Source organism: Gekko japonicus, unplaced genomic scaffold, assembly GCF_001447785.1.
Source record: "Gekko japonicus isolate JY-2015 unplaced genomic scaffold, Gekko_japonicus_V1.1 scaffold992, whole genome shotgun sequence".
Lineage (NCBI taxonomy): Eukaryota > Metazoa > Chordata > Lepidosauria > Squamata > Gekkonidae > Gekko > Gekko japonicus.
In genome coordinates this window covers 79,538-98,003 of record NW_015173704.1, presented here as the reverse complement: position 1 = coordinate 98,003, position 18,466 = coordinate 79,538, and the positions used below count along the sequence as shown (strand labels likewise).

Below are 18,466 nucleotides of genomic sequence, written 5' to 3'. Positions count from 1 at the left end.
TGGGTTTTGACAACAAACAAGGTAAACAGAATAAAAAGCAAAAGGTGGGTGTGGCTGGATAACCACAGTTCTGGTAATGTGGAGGTGTGGCCTAATATGCTAATGAGCTGCTCTGTCAGGGGTGTGGCCTAATATGCTAATGAGTTTCTGCTGTTGGGTGTGGCCTATTATTCTAATAAGTACCTGCTGAGCTTTTTCTACAAAAAAAAGCCCTGGTTTTAAGCATGTTTTTATTTTATGTAAAATAAACCCTTTGTGTTTGTGTCCTTTATAAAGTTTATATCTCTGCTACCTGGCATTACATTTTAAGATACACACGGCACGGCCCAAGAAGGTCTCATTTATGTCAGATCCGGCCCTCATAACAAATGAGTTCGACACCAGTGGCCTAGGTTGTTTCAATATTTCTTTTATCTTCAAAAACAGGTTTAATATAAGTCATGCAGCGCTACTCTAAGCGACATGTATGCAGTGCACCTATTCTTTGGCAAATTGTCATGTTCTGCTGCCAGTGTTTTGGAAGCTAGAAAACCGGCCAAATCTGGAAAGCTCTGATAAGAGATACAAAAAGGAATGTTCGAAGGAAAGAAATACTGCTTCATACCTGAGAATTATCGATGGACAAATTTTGGCTTTCTTCTATCTTCATAATTTCGTCTTCTTCACATGTTAAATTTAGCTCTGTGAATGTCGAAAAATCCCCCCCCCCCCAAATCCATATATTATTGATCTAACAACAGTTTATATCTCTGGACTTGTTACAAGTTAATATATTCTTAAAATGGGTTTGATTGAAATACTGATAAATCGGGCTCTAGTCCTCTGTGTTCTCAGAGTAGAAAGTAGGTTTCCCCTAGGATGTGTGGGCAGTTGCTGGGGAACACATAAATTATTCCTTTGACTCTCCTTGGCCCGTTTTGCAAGTGCATTAACCATGTGAGGGCCAGTCTTCCCAGTCATCAGGTTTGATTATGAAGACTAATGGGGGGCCCCCTCTGAATTGATTTTATTTTAATATACAGTATTTGTAAGCAAAATGCCCTCCATTTGTTAAGGGTTTTCACAGGTCTAGAATTTACCCCGTTGTACTTTGCAGCCATTTTTAAATCCCATAATCTTCCTGTAAGTAAAGGGAGCGGAGGGGGAGAGACCATCTTTTGCCAAGTTCTTCTTGAATCAGGGGATTTAAGAGTCCGATCAGACGGCTCTTTAGATCCACGCGAGGCACGATTGCCTCACGGATCTAAAAATAATGTCCAGACACAAACGTCTGGGAAATGTCCGTCTTCCGTGGGCATCCCATTTTGCCGCACTTCGGAGCCGTACTTAAAAGATAGCACTTTAAATCTGGGCTTTTCAGTTACCTGCGGGACAACTGCGGACTTTCACCCGTCTGATCGTTCCAACAGCGTGCAATCCTTCCATCGGAGTGGTCTGACGTCAGAGCATCCCGAGTGGGCGGCATTTAAAAAAATCTCTACACATGCGCAGATCAACAAGGACGTGCTGTCACGTCTATGCGCATGCGCAAAAAGTTTTTTTTAAACACCCACCGTGCATGCCTCCTTCAGTGGACGCCATCTAGAGAATCCACAACGGAGGCAGCATTCAGCAAGGCGATTCCCCCGGGGGATGTCTGGTCGTGCTACGATGGATTAAAAATATTGTGATAAAATTCAAGCTGGCATAATGGTGGGATTAGCTGCCCGTCTGAACGCACCCTAAGAAACCCAAATATTCAGGCCATTTATTGTATGTAATCATAACATTAAATGATTGTATGCAATCATAAAATCCCAACAAAGAATCAAAGGGTATTAAGTAGGCTTTATAGTGACAGAAACATCTTCATAAGATTAAGTGGGAGCAGAGAATAGGGTGGCAGCCATCACGTTATATAGGTTTTGTACCTCTGAGGTCCACAGCCTCCGTTGCATTTTTCTGCTTCCTCGTTTTCTTTTCTGTAATAAAATCCTCCTGTGTAAAAGAACACAAACAAGGACAATTGCAACACAGCTAAATGTTTTGGTTAAGGGTTTTGATAGATCTGTAATGAAAACAACAGTCTCTGCAAATTTCAGCTCATAAGAAGAAGAAGAAGATTGGATTTATACCCCGCCCTTCACTTGGATTCTCAGAGCGGCTTACAAACTCCTTTCCCTTCCCCTCCCCACAACAGACACCCTGTGAGGTAGGTGGGGCTGAGAGAACTCTGACACAAACTGCTCTTTTTCCAGGACAGCTGTGCCAGAGCTTGTGACTGACCCAAGGTCACACCAGCAGGTGCAAGTGGAGGAGTGGGGAATCCAACCCGGTTCTCCCAGATTAGAGTCCGCACACTTAACCACTACACCAAACATTTCGTAATAACGATGTCACAGATCAAAATAAAACATATGCAATATCGAAATCCTTACATCCATGTCCTGGCTCTGCCCTTCGTCAGGTTGCTGTGCCTTCGGGGGCGTCGAAACATCGCCTTGCTTCAGTATGGCCCTGTCCACGTGCTCCATCCGGTCTCTCTCTGTTGTCATTTTAACTTTCAGCATATGAAAAGGCGTGGGGACCTCGCCCACGTTTAGATATATAGGCTCTCCCTCGAACACCATCTCTTCGCAGTCGCCTTCTTTGAAACCAGGCGGCTGATAGTCAGGCGGGGTAACTGCAAAGAAAAGTCGGCTTTCAAAAGTATTTTGCAGAGGAGGAAACTTTTGTTTCACTTTGTGTGTCAGCTTATGGTGACCCTACAAAGTAATGACCTCTAGGTTCAACCCCCAAATCTCCAGAAACATCCTAATCCAGAGGCGGCAACCGAAGGCATGGCACTAAAAATGTCTTGATTGTCCCAGCTGATGATCTGGTCTTCTGACAGGGCCATTACATCCCTTCTCGCTTTCTTCAATCTCAGTGCCTTTTGATTCCATACGCTATGGCAGGGGTGTCAAACATGCGGCCCAGGGGCCGGATGAGGCCCCTGGAGGGCTTCTATCAGGTCTGAAGTGGAACTGGCTGTCTTTTGCTTCTTCTTCCAGTTCTGCTGCTGCGTCATCGTAGGTTTGCAGCTTACAGATACACACCTGAACAGCATACTCAAGATGGCAACAGCACAGACATTTTGATGCAATAATTCAGAGCAAGGGGTGTCAGTTATCAGACACTGTTAAATAAACAAAATATTGAAAGAGTCCTAATGTTTTCAGCATGTTTTTTATTTTTTAAAAAAACCCTTTGTGTTTGTGCCCTTTATAAAGTTTATATGTCTGCTAACTGGCATTACATTATTTGACACACATGGCCCAGCCCAACAAGGTCTCATTTATGTCACATCCGGCCCTCATAACAAATGAGTTCGACACCCCTGCTCTACGGAATCCTTTTGGGATGCCTGGTGGGACTGAGCCTTGTAGGTACTGTTTTGCAATGGCTCTGGTCTTTGCCAGGGGACAGGTTTCAGATGATGCTAACAGACTTTTTGTTCTTCCCTTTGCCTTTGTCCTATGGGGAGCTCCTGAGTTCCTTCTTGTCCCCAGTGTTATTTAGCATCTCCGTGAAATTGCCGGGAGAGAGGAAATTGCCATTAATACGCAGGCAGTACAGAGCTCTGCTCTCTCCCTTCCCACTGATTCCAGGGAGGCGGTGAATGTACTTAAGTGGTGTCTGGAGGCGAAGAAAGGCTGGATCAGGGTGAATAATAAACTGAAATTTAATCCGGATAAAACTGTGAACTGGGTGTAAAGCTTGACATGGGAATAGATCAAAGTTTGAGTCCAGTGGCACCTTTAAAACCAACAAAGTTTGGTCTTCTTCACCCAAAGACTGATTAACACATGGAATTCACTGCCATAGGAGGTGGCGGCGGCTACAAACATGGACGGCTTCAAGGGGGAATTGGATAAACATATGGAGCAGAAGTCCATCAGTGGCTATGAGCCACAAGGTATAGGTAAGGACTCTGGAGCAAGGAATGCTCTCTGTATTCTTGGTGCCTGGGTGGGGGCAACAGTGGGAGGGGCTCCTAGCGTCCTGGCCCCACTGCTGGACCTCCTGATGGCACCTGGCATTTTTGGCCACTGTGTGACAGAGTATTGGACTGGATGGGCCACTGGCCTGATCCAACATTGGTTTCTCTTTATGTTCTTAAAGTTTTATTCAAGATACAAGCTTTCACACTTCTTCAGACACAGTGAAATAGAATTTCCTCAACCATTACATATAGGAAGGGGAGGTTAGTTGCCAGGAAGGGCTAGTTAGAATCAAGATGCAGAAGTAACGGGGGTGATCATAGCTGAGACTGGATAAAGAAGGAGGAGGAGGAGATTGAATTTATACCCCACCCTTCCCTCGGAGTCTCAGAGCGGCTTACAAACTCCTTCCCCTTTCCCTCCCCACAACAGACACCCTGCGTGGCAGGCGGGGCTGAGAGAGCTCTGACAGAAACTGCTCTTTTTCGAGGACAGCTCTGACAGAACTATGGCTTGCCCAAGGTCATCCAGCAGCTGCATGTGGAGAAGTGGGGAATCAAACCCGGTTCTCCCAGATTAGAGTCCGCGCATTTAAACACTGCACCGAACTGGCTTCCGAGATCTGATGAGAGGAGGTTAGCCTGGGCCATCCGAGATGAACAGTGGATGAACAGAGGTGGGTTTGCCTTTGCCTGCCTCTGTGTCATGACCCTAGACTTCCTTGGTGGTCCAAGTACTAACCAGGGCCGACCCTGCTTAGCTTCTGAGACCTTACAAGAACAGGCTAGCCCAGGACATCCAGGCTGTGGCATGGTTACTGTAGGACGATGTTATAGTTAGGTTTTCTTGACTTGAGAGATGCATTGAGCCTGCTCTGTCCAGAAAGAAAGTAAAGGTAAAGGTCCCCTTGCTCGAAATCCAGTCGAATCCGACTCTAGGGTTGCGGTGCTCATCTCCGTTTCAAAGCCGAAGAGCCAGCACTGTCCGAAGATATTTCCATGGTCATGTGGCCGGCATGACTAAACACCAAGGCGCACGGAACGCTGTTCCCTTCCCACCGAAGTGGTCCCTATTTATCTACTTGCAATTTCTTGCTTTCGAAGTGCTAGGTTGGCAGGAGCTGGAACTAGAGACGGGAGCTCACTCCGTCGTGCAGCACCCGGGTCTCGAACTGCTGAACTACTGACCTTCCACAGCCTGCAGTTCAGCGTCTTAACCACTTGAGCCACTACAGCTCCGAAAGTAAAGGTTCCCTTGCTCGAAAGCCAGTCGAGTCTGACTCTAGGGTTGCGGTGCTCATCTCCGTTTCCAAGCCGAAGAGCCAGCGCTGTCCGAAGATGTTTCCATGGTCATGTGGCCAGCATGACTAAACACCAAGGCGCACGGAACACTGTTCCCTTCCCACCGAAGTGGTACCTATTTATCTACTTGCAATGTCTTGCTTTCGAACTGCTAGGTTGGCAGGAGCAGGAACTAGAGATGGGAGTTCACTCCGTTATGCGGCACCCGAGTCTCGAACTGCTGAACTACTGACCTTTCACAGCCTGCAGTTCAGCGTCTTAACCACTTGAGTCACCACAGCTCCCAGAAAAGGGTCATACAAATTGAATACATAAAACAGAATTAAGATTTGAAATGATACCTTCATCATAATAGAAGAGTTTCATTGTCATACAGACATCATCGGGCAGAGGGCCCAGATTTTGCATCAGAACATAAATCTTCCTTAGCAGCAGGATGCTGGCTTTCTTTGTATCCGCACATGTGATGCTGGAATTGCCACCCTGATGTTTACTAGAAAAGCCAAAAAACACCCATTGATGGTCATGCACAGCAACGACAGCTGTTACCCCCTGTAAAGAGATGGGACCTAGGGTCCCCAGCGACCTGGAGTGGAAATGTTCTGCCCCTTTAAAGGTGATTTAATGTGTGGAAATCATTTAATGTGTGGAAATCGGCAGTGGAAGTTTTTTTGGCAAGGAGGTGAATTAGTGGCAATCAACCTGAATCCCAGTGCCGGAAGGCGACATCAGGGGAAGGCCTTGGCCTCTATGTCCTGTTAATGGACCTCCAGAGGACCTGGTTGGCCACTGTGTGAGACAAGAGGCTGGACTAAATGGACCACTGGGTCTGATCTAGCAGGCCTGTTCTTGTGAAGGCCTCTGTCTCTATGCTCAGCTGTTGGATGTCAAGAGGAACTGGTTGGACTCTTGTGTTAGACAGGATGCGGGATTAGATGGACCCTCACTGGTCTGACCCAGCAGGGCTCTTCTGATGTTCTTCTCAGGGGAAGGCCTCGGCCTCCCTGCCCTGTTGCTGGCCCTCCAGAGGACCTGGTTGGCCACTGTGTGAGACAGGATGCTGGACTACATGGACCCTCACTGGTCTGACCCAGCAGGGCTCTTCTGATGTTCTTCTCAGGGGAAGGCCTCGGCCTCCCTGCCCTGTTGCTGGCCCTCCAGAGGACCTGGTTGGCCACTGTGTGAGACAGGATGCTGGACTACATGGACCCTCACTGGTCTGACCCAGCAGGGCTCTTCTGATGTTCTTCTCAGGGGAAGGCCTCGGCCTCCCTGCCCTGTTGCTGGCCCTCCAGAGGACCTGGTTGGCCACTGTGTGAGACAGGATGCTGGACTACATGGACCCTCACTGGTCTGACCCAGCAGGGCTCTTCTGATGTTCTTCTCAGGGGAAGGCTTTGATATCATGTACTACCTGGCCCTTCTAACTGGAGATGGCAAGGGTTGAACCTGGGATCTTCTCCATGCAGATGCTCTACCACTGAGCCATGACCCCTCTCTTATGTCATCAGAAAAATCCCCGGGGCATGAAGGAAAGAGTCTTGGCATTCACTAAGAAAGAGCTTCCTTGGTATTTTTTGTTGTTCAGTCGCACAGTTGAGTCCGACTCTTCGCGACCCCATGGACAAGATCACGCCAGGCCTCCCGGTCTTCCGCCGTCCTCTGAAGTTGGCTCAATTTCATGTTCGTTGCATCTATGACACTGTCTAACCATCTCATCCTTTGCCGCCCCCGTCTTCTTTGACCTTCAGTCTTTCCCAGCATCAGGGTCTTCTTCTCCAGGGAGTGCTCCCTTCTCATTGGGTGGCCAAAGTCTTTGAGCTTCAGTTTCATTATCTGGCCTTCCAGGGAACAGTCAGGGTTGATTTCTTTTAGGATTGACTGATTTGATCTTCTTGCTCTCGAGAGTCTTCCCCAGCACCATAGTATTTAAAAGCATTTAAATGGACAATTTCCCCAACATTTGCAAAGAAAATCTATGGTCACGGTCACACACACAATTTCAAAAGAACGCCATAGGCACTGATGCCGGGCGGATTTAAAGGGCGCGATCAGATGCAAACCTCTGGGAAGCGCTCCGCACCCGTCCGCAACTCATTTTGCTCCGCTGCAGAAGCGGAGTAAAAAGACACTAGGGAAAGTCCGGTAGCCAAAGGGTCGCTACGGGCCATGGACGGACTTTCCCCTGTGTGATCGCTCCAGCGCGCTCCCGTGGTGTCGGGATGATCAGGCCATCCCGACTCTGTGTCGTTGTTCATGGTATGCGCATCATCGCACACTGCATAGGGAGCCCTCAGTGCGGACATGCGAATCATCGATCCCTCGTTGAAGCGCACCAGAAACATACAGCAAAAAAAAAACCCAACTCACCTGTGGTTGCGTCTGATCACACACATGGTGGGCTGTGCCTGCATCTTCCGAGGACTGTGTGATCGCGCAACTGCGGGTTAAATTCCTACAGAGCAAATAGCCTCGCTTCCCCCACACACACCGCTTTGTCTTGCATGCGTGTTGTTGTTGAGTGCAGCACTTTAACAGCATCATCTTTTAAGACTTTGAATAGCTCAGCAGGGATACCATCACCTCCGCTAGCTTTGTTGTTAGTGATGCTTTCTAAGGCCCATTTAACTTCACATTCCAGGATGTCTGGCTCGAGGTCAGTGATTATACCGTCGTGGTTGTCAAGGACATCGAGGTCTTTCTTGTATAGTTCTTCTGTATATTCTTGCCATCTTTTCCTAATCTCTTCTGCTTCTGTTAGGTCCCTACCGTTTTTGTCCTTTATCATGGCCAGCTTGGCATGGAACGCTCCCTTGATGTCTCCAGTTTTCTTGAAGAGATCTCTAGTCCTTCCCATTCTATTGTTTTCCTCTATTACTTTGCACTGTTCATTCAGGAAGGCCTCCTTATCTCTCCTTGCTGTTCTCTGGAAATCTGCATTCAGTTGGGTAAATCTTTCCTTTTCGCCTTTGCCTTTCGCTTTCCTTCTTTCCTGTGCTATTTGTAAAGCCTTATCAGAAAGCCACTTTGCTTTCTTGCATTTCTTTTTCTTTGATGTGTGTGTGACCACCACCCATACGTATATGTTTTTATGAGGGCTGTTCTTGGACTTTTAAATATCCACAAAAATATCTGATAGTATTTTCGCTACTATTTCTATTATGCCTGTTAAAATGCAGCTAGAGACCGATTCAGAGTGTTGCCAGACATGTGTGATATCGCCACAAAAAAAGGAGACTAGTAATGTTCCCTTGGTGAATACGGCCGTGTTAACATTCCATTCCTAGAAGCCAAGAACACATTTTTTCACTTCATTCTTACTGGAACAGGCAGCTAGAGAAATATCTTCTAAAACTGCAGAGCGCAGGGAGAAAAACGAGAGGAGAATACCTTACGAAATCCATCTCTGGTCCTTTGTCAGTGTATTTGAACTTAAACTGGTAGCATTCTGTAATGGTCTAAAGACAAAACACAGTCGTCACGTCACTGATATGAAAGTTAGGAAATTTCAAAAGAACGCAAAATAGCAGCTTACAAACTCCTTCCCCTTCCCCTCCCCACAACAGACACACTGTGAGGTAGGTGGGGCTGAGTGAGCTCTTCTGATTGCTCTTGAGAGAACAGCTCTAACAGAACTATAGCTTGTCCAAGGTCACCCAGCAGATGCAAGTGGAGGAATGGGGGAATCAAACCCGATTCTCCCAGATTAGAGTCTGTGGATTTAACCACTACACCAAACTGGCTCTCAGAAGAAGAAGAGGAGGAGGAGGAAACTGCTCTTTTTCAAGAACAGCTCTTATCAGAACTACAGCTTGCCCAAGGTCATCTAGTCAGGTGCAAGTGGAGGAATGGGGGAATCAAGCCCGGTTCTCCCAGATTAGAGTCTGCGCACTTAACCACAACACCAAACTGGCTCCAGTCCACTCAAGCATAGATTTACACCTCAAGCTAGCCGTTTGCTTTAATGGTTGCCTCCGCGTGAGCTGACAGGGGGAACTCTGCTCTCACACCCCCGTCCACGCCAAGAACAGATCCTCTGATAAACGGCACGGAATAATCCCGTGCATACAGGAGCACAGAGTTGAGCTCTGATTTGTTGGGTATGGGTACTCGAGGCTACAAAATTAATACTCTTTAATATTATCACATCATACAGATAAATGGGGACACCTTGTGGCGGGTTACGTTATTACTGTATGTGTTGAGGATGAATGCAAGTCTGGGTGAAAACACTGTGGGCCGCTTGATTCCAAACCAGAACGGCAAGCTGTTAGTGGAATATACTGACTTGTGTATTAAGATTTATTTTTTGCAAGCAATTAACAAAGTGATGGTATTCCCATGGAGTCAAAAGGTCTGAGGGAGCAAAAATTCAATACCGTATTTGGGGAAAATAAGGAAATATGAATACAGCTTAATACTTTTGTACATTAGGTAAAGGTTTCCCTTGCTCGAAAGCCAGTCGAATCCGACTCTAGGGTTGCGGTGCTCATCTCAATTTCCAAGCCGAAGAGCCAGCACCGTCCGAAGACATTTCCATGGTCACGTGGCCGGCATGACTAGACGCCAAGGCACACGGAACAGTGTTACCTTCCCACTGAAGAAGTACCTATTTATCTACTTGCAATTTCTTGCTTTCGAATTGCTAGGTTGGCAGGAGCTGGGACCAGAGACGGGAGATCACTCCATCTTGTGTCACTCAGGTCTCAAACTGCTGAACTACTGACCTTCCGGTCTGCAGTTCAGCAGACAGCCAGTCGAATCCGACTCTAGGGGTGCGGTGCGCATCTCCGTTTCCAAGCCGAAGAGCCAGCACTGTCCAGAGACGTTTCCGTGGTCATGGGGCCGGCATGACTAGATGCCAAGGCGCACGGAACACTGTTACCTTCTCACCGAAGCAGTACCTATTTATCTACTTGCAATTTCTTGCTTTCAAACTGCTAGGTTGGCTGGAGCTGGGACCAGAGACGAGAGATCACTCCGTCTTGTGTCACTCGGGTCTCGAACTGCTGAACTACTGACCTTCCGGTCTGCAGTTCAGCAGTCAGCCAGTCGAATCCGACTCTAGGGGTGCGGTGCGCATCTCCGTTTCCAAGCCGAAGAGCCAGCACTGTCCAGAGACGTTTCCATGGTCATGTAGCCAGCATGACTAGACGCCGAGGAGCACGGAATGCTGTTACCTTCCCACTGAAGTGGTACTTATTTATCTACTTGCAATTTCTTGCTTTCGAACTGCTAGGTTGGCAGGAGCTGGGACCAGAGACGGGAGCTCACTCAGTCTTGCGGCACCTGGGTCTCGAACTGCTGGACTACCAACCTTCCGGTCTGCAGTTCAGCATCTTAATCACTTGAGCCACCACAGCCTCCTTATTTGTACATTACCCACAAATATATATGGCCCACGACAAAGATTTAAGCATCCATATTTATGTCTATTTTGGCAAAAGGGGTCCAGAGGGGAACCAGGAAATTACAGGCCAGATAGCCTAATGCCTGTCCCAGGCAAATTAGTAGAAACTGTAATCAAAGATAGAATTGTTAGGCACACAGAGGAACAAAGCCTGCTGAGGGAAAAGTCAGCATGGCTTCTGCAAAAGGAAGTCTTGCCTCACAAACCTTTTAGAGTTCTTTGAGAAAGTGAAGAAGCATGCAGAAGAGGAGTGGAGATTGGATTTATGCCCCGCCCTTCACTTGGAGTCTCAGAGCGGCTTACAGACTCCTTTCCCTTCCCCTCCCCACAACAGACACCCTGGGAGGTAGGCGGGGCTGAGTGAGCTCTCTGGAGAACTGTTCTTGAGAGAACAGCTCTGACAGATCTATGACTTGCCCAAGGTCATCCAGCAGCTGCATGTGGAGGAGTGGGGAATCAAGCCCAGTTCTCCCAGATTAGAGTCCGCGCACTTAACCACTACACCAAATTGTAAACCATGGTGTCCTGGTAGACATTACATACCTGGACTTTCAAAAGGCTTTTGACAAGGTACCTCACCAAAGACTCCTGAGTAAGTTTAGCAGTCATGGGACAAGAGGGCGAGTTCTTTTATGGATTAAAAATTTGTTAAATGGCAGGAAGCAAAGTGTAAGAATTAACGGACGGTTCTTGCAATGGAAGGAAGGAAGTAGTAGAGTCCCACAAGGACTTGAAGTGATCTTGAAGTGGTGGTGAGCAGTGCTGTGGTCAAGTTTACAGATGATATAAAATTATTGAGGCTGGTAAAAAAGCTGACTGTGAAGCGTTCCAGGAGGATCTCCACAAGCTGGGTGAGTGGGCAACAGTGTGGTAAATGGCATTGTTAAATAGTGGGGGTTCCATAGGTGAACAAACTCCCAGTCTAGTGATCAGCTCTACTTTATTCAGTGATTTCAGCAAGAACAAGACTGCCTCAGCTCAGAGCCTCAGCATGGCTATATTGTCTGCAATGGCCACACCCCAACACACCCCACTCCCAACGATAGGCTATTTACAAAACTTTACACCTTGATTGGTTCCTGCCAGAATCCTATTGGTCTATTGTTATTTGGCTCCAAGCTCACCCTGTCTCTGGCAGCACCGTCCTACACCTTGATTGGTTCCTGCCAGAATCCTGTTGGTCTATTGTTATTCGGCTCCAAGCTAACCCTGTCTCAGGCAGCACAGTCCTACACCTTGATCGGTTCCTGCCAGAATCCTATCGGTCTACTGTTATTCGGCTCCAAGCTCACCCTGTCTCTGGCCACACAGTTCTACACCTTGATTAGTTCCTGCCAGAATCCTGTTGGTCTATTGTTATTTGGCTCCAAGCTCACCCTGTCTCTGGCAGCACCGTCCTACACCTTGATTGGTTCCTGCCAGAATCCTATCGGTCTATTGTTATTCGGCTCCAAGCTCACCCTGTCTCAGGCAGCACAGTCCTAAACCTTGATCGGTTCCTGCCAGAATCCTATCGGTCTACTGTTATTCGGCTCCAAGCTCACCCTGTCTCTGGCCACACAGTTCTACACCTTGATTGGTTCCTGTCAGAATCCAGTTGGTCTACTGTTATTCGGCTCCAAGCTCACCCTGTCTCTGGCCACACAGTTCTACACCTTGATTGGTTCCTGCCAGAATCCTGTTGGTCTATTGTTATTTGGCTCCAAGCTCACCCTGTCTCTGACAGCACTGTCCTACACCTTGATTGGTTCCTGCCAGAATCCAGTTGGTCTACTGTTATTCGACTCCAAGCTCACCCTGTGTCAGGCAGCACAGTCCCGCAATGTTTCAGTCCCAATACATAACAGAAGTACACTGTAGGTAAGTGTAAGGTGATGCACAATGGGACAAAAAAATCCCAACTTCAAGTATGTACTGATGGGGCTTGAACTTGTTGAAACAACAGACTTTGGGGACATCATGGATAGTTAAACAAATGTGTCAATCCAGTGTGCTGCTGCAGTGAAAAAGGCAAACTCTGTTTTACGGATTATGAGGAATGGGACTGAAAACAGGACATCTGATGTTATAATGAGACATAGATCTATGATGTGGCCTCATCTGGCAAAATGTGAACAGTCCTGGTCACCATATCTCCAAAAGGACATCACAGAGCTGGGGAAAAGTACAGAAGAGGGCAACTAAGATGATTAGAGGGTTGGGGCATGTTCCCTATGAGGAAAGGCTGAAGAGTCTGGGACTTCTCAGTTTAGAAAAGAGATGACTTGGGGGGGGGGACATGACAGAGGTTTGTAAAATTATGCACAAGGGAGAAAGAGGGGACAGAGAGAACCTTTTCTCCCTCTCCCAAAATACTATAACTGAAGGGCATCCAGTAAGGAAGAAGAAGAGAATTTCATTTATACCCGGCCCTTCACTACCCGAAGGAGTCTCAGAGCGGTTTACAATCTCCTTTCCCTTCCCCGCCCCACAACAGACACCCGGAGAGGAGGGTGGTGCTGAGAGAGCTCTTTGGAGAACTGCCCTTGAGAGAACAGCTCTGAGAGAACTTGTGACTGACCCAAGGTCACACCAGCAGCTGTACGTGGAGGAGTGGGGAAATCAAACCCGGTTCTCCCAGATTAGAGTCCGTGCTCCTAACCACTACACCACACTGATGGATGATAGATTCAGGACAGGCAAAAGAAAATACTTCTTTACTCAATCAGTAATTAAATGGTGTGATTCACTGCCAGAAGATGTAGTGACGGCCACAGGCATAGACAGCTTTAAAAGGGGAGTAGGCAGCTTAGACAAAGAAAGATCTACCCGTGGCTACTAGCCACAAGGACTAAATGGAACCTCCACGTTCAGAGGCAGTCATCCTCTGAACACCTGTGCCAGGAGACAACATCAGGCCTCCATGCCCTGTTGTTGGACCTCCATAGTAACGAATTAGCCACTGTGTGAGACAGTATGCTGGACTACATGGACCAGTGGTCCAATCCAGCAGGGCTCTTCGTATGTTTTTATGCACGTCTTCATAAAGAAGAAGAAGAGAAGAGATTGGATTTATACCCCGCCCTTCACTACCCAAAGGTGTCTCAGAGCAGCTTACAAACTCCTTTCCCTTCCCCTCCCCACAATAGACACCCTTGGAGGTAGGTGGGGCTGAGAGAGCTCTTGACTGAAACTGCTCTTTTTCCAGAACAGCTCTTATCAGAGCTACAGATTGCCCAAGGCCATCCAGCCAGGTGCAAGTGGAGGCGTGGGGAATCAAACCCGGTTCTCCCAGATTAGAGTCCGCGCACTTAACCACTACAACAAACTGGCTCAGTGAGTTTCAATCCAATATGAAGCATATGCAATTAAAAATCTATTAATGCAACATTATCTTAAACGTACCTGAGGGTCCTCCTGATTGGTGTAGACCTGTGTGTTAAGATAAATAATATGATTAGGATGACTCATCGTAAAATACAGCAGAGTCAATACTGATTTATTTTGACATGTTGACATATTTTTAAAACTTACCGCTAAGACGACCAACCTGAGCTGATTAAAATAAAGAGAATTAAAAACATAATTAGAAATTAGAGGTATTGCTCAGTGCCTTCAACAAGTATACCCCCGGCTCAGTCTATGTTCACAGTGGCTCAGTCATTGTAGAAAAAATATAATATCCAACTTACATATCTTTTCTGCAGTGCATCGTAGCATCCTAACATCCTGTAAAAAGAAAACACTATTGCTGCCTCATGCAGATTTCTGTACTTATTTTTAGAACCGCAACATTCACCAACATCCATTGAACAATTTTCCATCAGGTTCTTAATCATGAAACATTATTATTATTATTATTATTATTATTATTATTATTATTATTATTGCTTTTTATGGACTTGGCAATTGCCTTCACATTGACATAATAAACAAGTATGAATTGCTTTTTATTTCAGGATACGTGTGATTGTGACCGCTGAGCGTGGTTCTCAGACCACTGAGCATGAGTTTCTCTCGCCACATTGATCTATACATAAGTCCACCGCAAACATTTAAGGGCCCCTATCCACCATCAAAAGATTACAGTGTACATACCATTTCACTAGCTGACCAGCGCTTGGACAGTTTTTGTCTTCCTTCAGTATTTTCACACAGAGATCTTAAAAGATACAAGCAAAATAACTAAGGTGTGGGAATCAAATCTACTACATAGGATAAAATTGTTAATGGCAATGTATTTCTTGTGTTTTATTTATTTATTTATTTTATTTACTTGGTACCCCGTCCTCCCTGCCAGGCAGGCTTAGGGCGGCTTACAGAATATATATAAATATATTAAAACTGCGAGATACATTAAAACAGTAATCAAGTTAAAACAACCCATGTGCAGAAAAGTGCTAGCAAACATAATACTAATAAATGGTGGTGGCGTTGTCTTAGCATCTAGACCAAGGGTGTCGAGCTCATTAGTTATGAGGGCCAGGTCTGACATAAATGAGACCTTGTTGGGCCGGGTCCTGTGTGTCATAAAATGTAATGCCAGGTAGCGGAGATATAAACTTTATAAAGGACACAAACACAAAGGGTGTTTTTTTAAAACTTAAAATAAAAACATGCTTAGAACATTAGCACTCCTGCAATATTTTGTTTATTTAACACTGTCTGATATCTGACACCTCTTGCTCTGAATTATTGCTTTCAAACTGTTAGGTTGGCAGGAGCTGGAACCAGAGACGGGAGCTCATTCCATCATGCGGCACTTGGGTCTCGAACTGCCGAACTACCGACCTTCTAGCCTGCAGTTCAGCGTCTTTGCTACTTGAGCCACCGCGGCTCCTACCTTGTGGCTAATAGCCACTGATGGACCTCTGCTCCATATGTTTGTCTAATTCCCTCTTGAAGCTGTCCATGCTTGTAGCCGCCCCCCACCTCCTGTGGCAGTTAATTCTATGTGTTCATCACTCATTCCAAAAGAAACAACCATTACCATCTAGATATCTTGTTCCATATGCATATTCTGGAAAGATCCCTCTTAGATAAGTAATGCAGGATACGGATATTGCCAGCAGTCTCTTCACTAATACTAGCGATTGCTGCTCCGTGGATATCTTGTTAGGGAATATCACTGCACTCTAAAATGAAAAAAGAAATAATTCATATTCCAGGAGAATAGGCAATTTCTGAAATCAGACAGGTGCTGGTTCTGAGTTTCTGGACTGTTCGATGGCTATTCAGGAAGACTGACTTACAACTGTACTGCAAACTTCTGGTGCATTACAATATACACATAATTTTGGCATCACTGGCTTTAATTTAAAATAAATTATTCTAGTCCTCATGGAACCTGAGACAATGGAAAAATAGGATGGAATTAAACGTCAAAAGATTAGTAAACAAGGAGTGGCATGTCCAAATTCTAATCTATGTCTCACAGCTTTGCAAGTGGGGTGGTTCAACTTCTTTTTCTGTTTGAGAACGGCAATTTCAGAAAAGGAGCCAGTTTGGTGTCGTGGTTAAGTGCGCAGACTCTAATCTGGGAGAAACGGGTTTGATTCCCCACTCCTCCACTTGCACCTGCTGGATGACCTTGGGCAAGCCATAGTTCTGTCAGAGCTGTTCTCTCAAGGGCAGTCCTCCTTCCTGGGCTAAGACAAAAATGTGTGAGCCGGAGGCTAAAAAAGCTGTGGGCTAGCTCATACTAACTCGGCATAGAGGGAACACGATTGGGGGTAGCCTCGATCACTAAATGGAACCTCCATGTTCAGAAGCAGTCATGGGGAGCAACAATTGGGGAGGCTTCGGCCTCTATGCCCTGCTCGTGAGCCTTCTCTCAGCGTCTGATCAGCGGCCACTGAGTGAAACAGGATGCTGGGCCACGTGGCCCGTCGGTCTAATCCAGCATGGCTGTTCTTACATTCTTGTAGCAGAAGGTAATGGGCATCCCTTGCTTCGGGTAAAAAAATATCTTGAGCCGGCTCTGTGCTCAGGTGTCAAACCAAGAAGAAGAAGAGGAGGAGGAGGAGGAGGAGGAGGAGGAGGAGGAGGGATTGGTATTATACCCCGCCCTTCACTCAGAGTCTCAGAGCAGCTTACAGTCTCCTTTCTCTTCCCCTCCCCACAACACCCTGTGAGGTAGGTGGGGCTGAGAGAGTTCTTTCCAGAACTGTCCTTGAGAGAACAGCTCTGAGAGAACTGTGGCTTGCCCAAGGTCATCCGGCAGCTGCAAGTGGAGGAGTGGGGAATCAAACCCGGTTCTCCCAGATTAGAGTCTGCGCACTGAACCACTACACAAAACCAAGGGCAAAGGACCCCCGGGCACTGTCGCCAGCCAGAGGGCCAAGGGCTACACGATCATGGCACCGCTTCCACCCACGCAAGGACAGCAGTGCTGAAGGGGAACCAGCCCGGCCCTCATCTGGGAGAAAGCCTGACAAATTTAGCTCCTTCCCCTGCCATTTCTCTTTGTCTTTTTTAGTTTGCAAGCCTGTCTCTCTTGATGGATGAGTGCCGCTTTGGGAGACAATGGTCTGAAAACCGGGATATGAATATAATAAATAGAATGGCCATAAAAGGTAAAGGTAAAGGTTCCCTTGCTTGAAAGCCAGTTGAATCCGACTCTAGGGTTGCGGTGCCCATCTCTGTTTCCAAGCCGAAGAGCCAGCGCTGTCCGAAGACGTTTCCATAGTCATGTGGCCGGCATGACTAAACACCAAGGCACACGGAATGCTGTTACCTTCCCACCAAAGTGGTACCTATTTATCTACTTGCAATTTCTTCCTTTCGAACTGCTAGGTTGGCAGGAGCTGGAACTAGAGATGGGAGCTCACTCCGTCATGCGGCGCACTCGGGTCTCGAACTGCTGAACTAGACCTTCCACAGCCTGCAGTTCAATGTCTTAACCACTTGAGCCACCGCAGCTCCAGAGAATGGCCATAAAATCCCACAAAAACCCAAGAGCTAGAATAAATAACCCCGAGGCATGGGCACCTACCAAGGAATTCCGTTGCTTCTGGGCCGTTGCCATATCGTCGCTTATTTCCTAACGTGTTGTTTCTGTGAACTGTGAACGAAAACAGTTGCATTAGTACATATCCAGCTCTGGAGACAAATTCCTTCCTGCGTGGAAATTATTATTTTTTTAAAAAAAAAATCCAGATCTGATTATAGAGATTTTATAGATCAATAGATATTGCAAGCATTGATCCGCATTTTGGGAAGCAAGCAACCCACGTCCCATAAAACATTGTCTCAACGTATAAGAAATCTATAAGGGAAGATTTTCATGCGTGTAGATGAGCATCGTTTCGTGCATTAAGGCGCAGTTAAAAGTACAGTCACTAGTCGGGCCCATATGAAAAAACTGGCCATGCAATTAACGGATGGGGTTGCCAGCCTCCAGGTAAGGCCTGGAGAGCTCCCAGAGTTACACTTATCTTGCAAACACAGAGCTTAGCTCCCCTACAGAGAATGGCAGATTTAGAGGTCGGACTCTGTGGTATACCATAGAGTATAGAACTAGGAGGGTTGATAGGTCCCCCCTGGCCACCAGCGGGGTAGGGGGGTAGGGTTACCAGCTCCAGGTTGGGAAACTCCTGGAGATTTGGGGATGGAGCCGAGAAAGGACGGGGACCTCAGTGGGGCACAATGCCATGCGGCCTACCCTCCAAAGCCTCCATTTTCTCCAGGGGAACTGATCTTTGCAGATCAGTTGCTATTCTGGGAGATCTCCAGGCCCCACCTGGAGGCTGGCATCCCTACGAGTCCCCAGACACTGCTCCCAAATCTCCAGGTATTTCCCAACCCTGAATTGG

General features: G+C 46.8%; 1 protein-coding gene across 1 annotated transcript in view; it reads right to left on the bottom strand.

Annotated features, from left to right (window-relative positions):
- The window catches only part of HORMAD1 (HORMA domain containing 1), a 52,464-nt gene extending 34,785 nt beyond the window's left edge, over positions 1-17,679 (bottom strand). The window contains exons 1-11 of the mRNA XM_015423264.1: positions 17,647-17,679; positions 15,643-15,787; positions 14,751-14,814; positions 14,345-14,381; positions 14,187-14,207; positions 14,058-14,084; positions 8,654-8,721; positions 5,605-5,756; positions 2,418-2,662; positions 1,911-1,977; positions 605-681 (exon numbers count right to left, since the gene is read on the bottom strand). Coding sequence (XP_015278750.1) covers positions 605-681; positions 1,911-1,977; positions 2,418-2,662; positions 5,605-5,756; positions 8,654-8,721; positions 14,058-14,084; positions 14,187-14,207; positions 14,345-14,381; positions 14,751-14,814; positions 15,643-15,787; positions 17,647-17,679 — 936 coding nt within the window. The remainder of the gene's footprint in view (positions 1-604; positions 682-1,910; positions 1,978-2,417; positions 2,663-5,604; positions 5,757-8,653; positions 8,722-14,057; positions 14,085-14,186; positions 14,208-14,344; positions 14,382-14,750; positions 14,815-15,642; positions 15,788-17,646) is intronic.
- Positions 17,680-18,466: the final 787 nt, after the last annotated feature.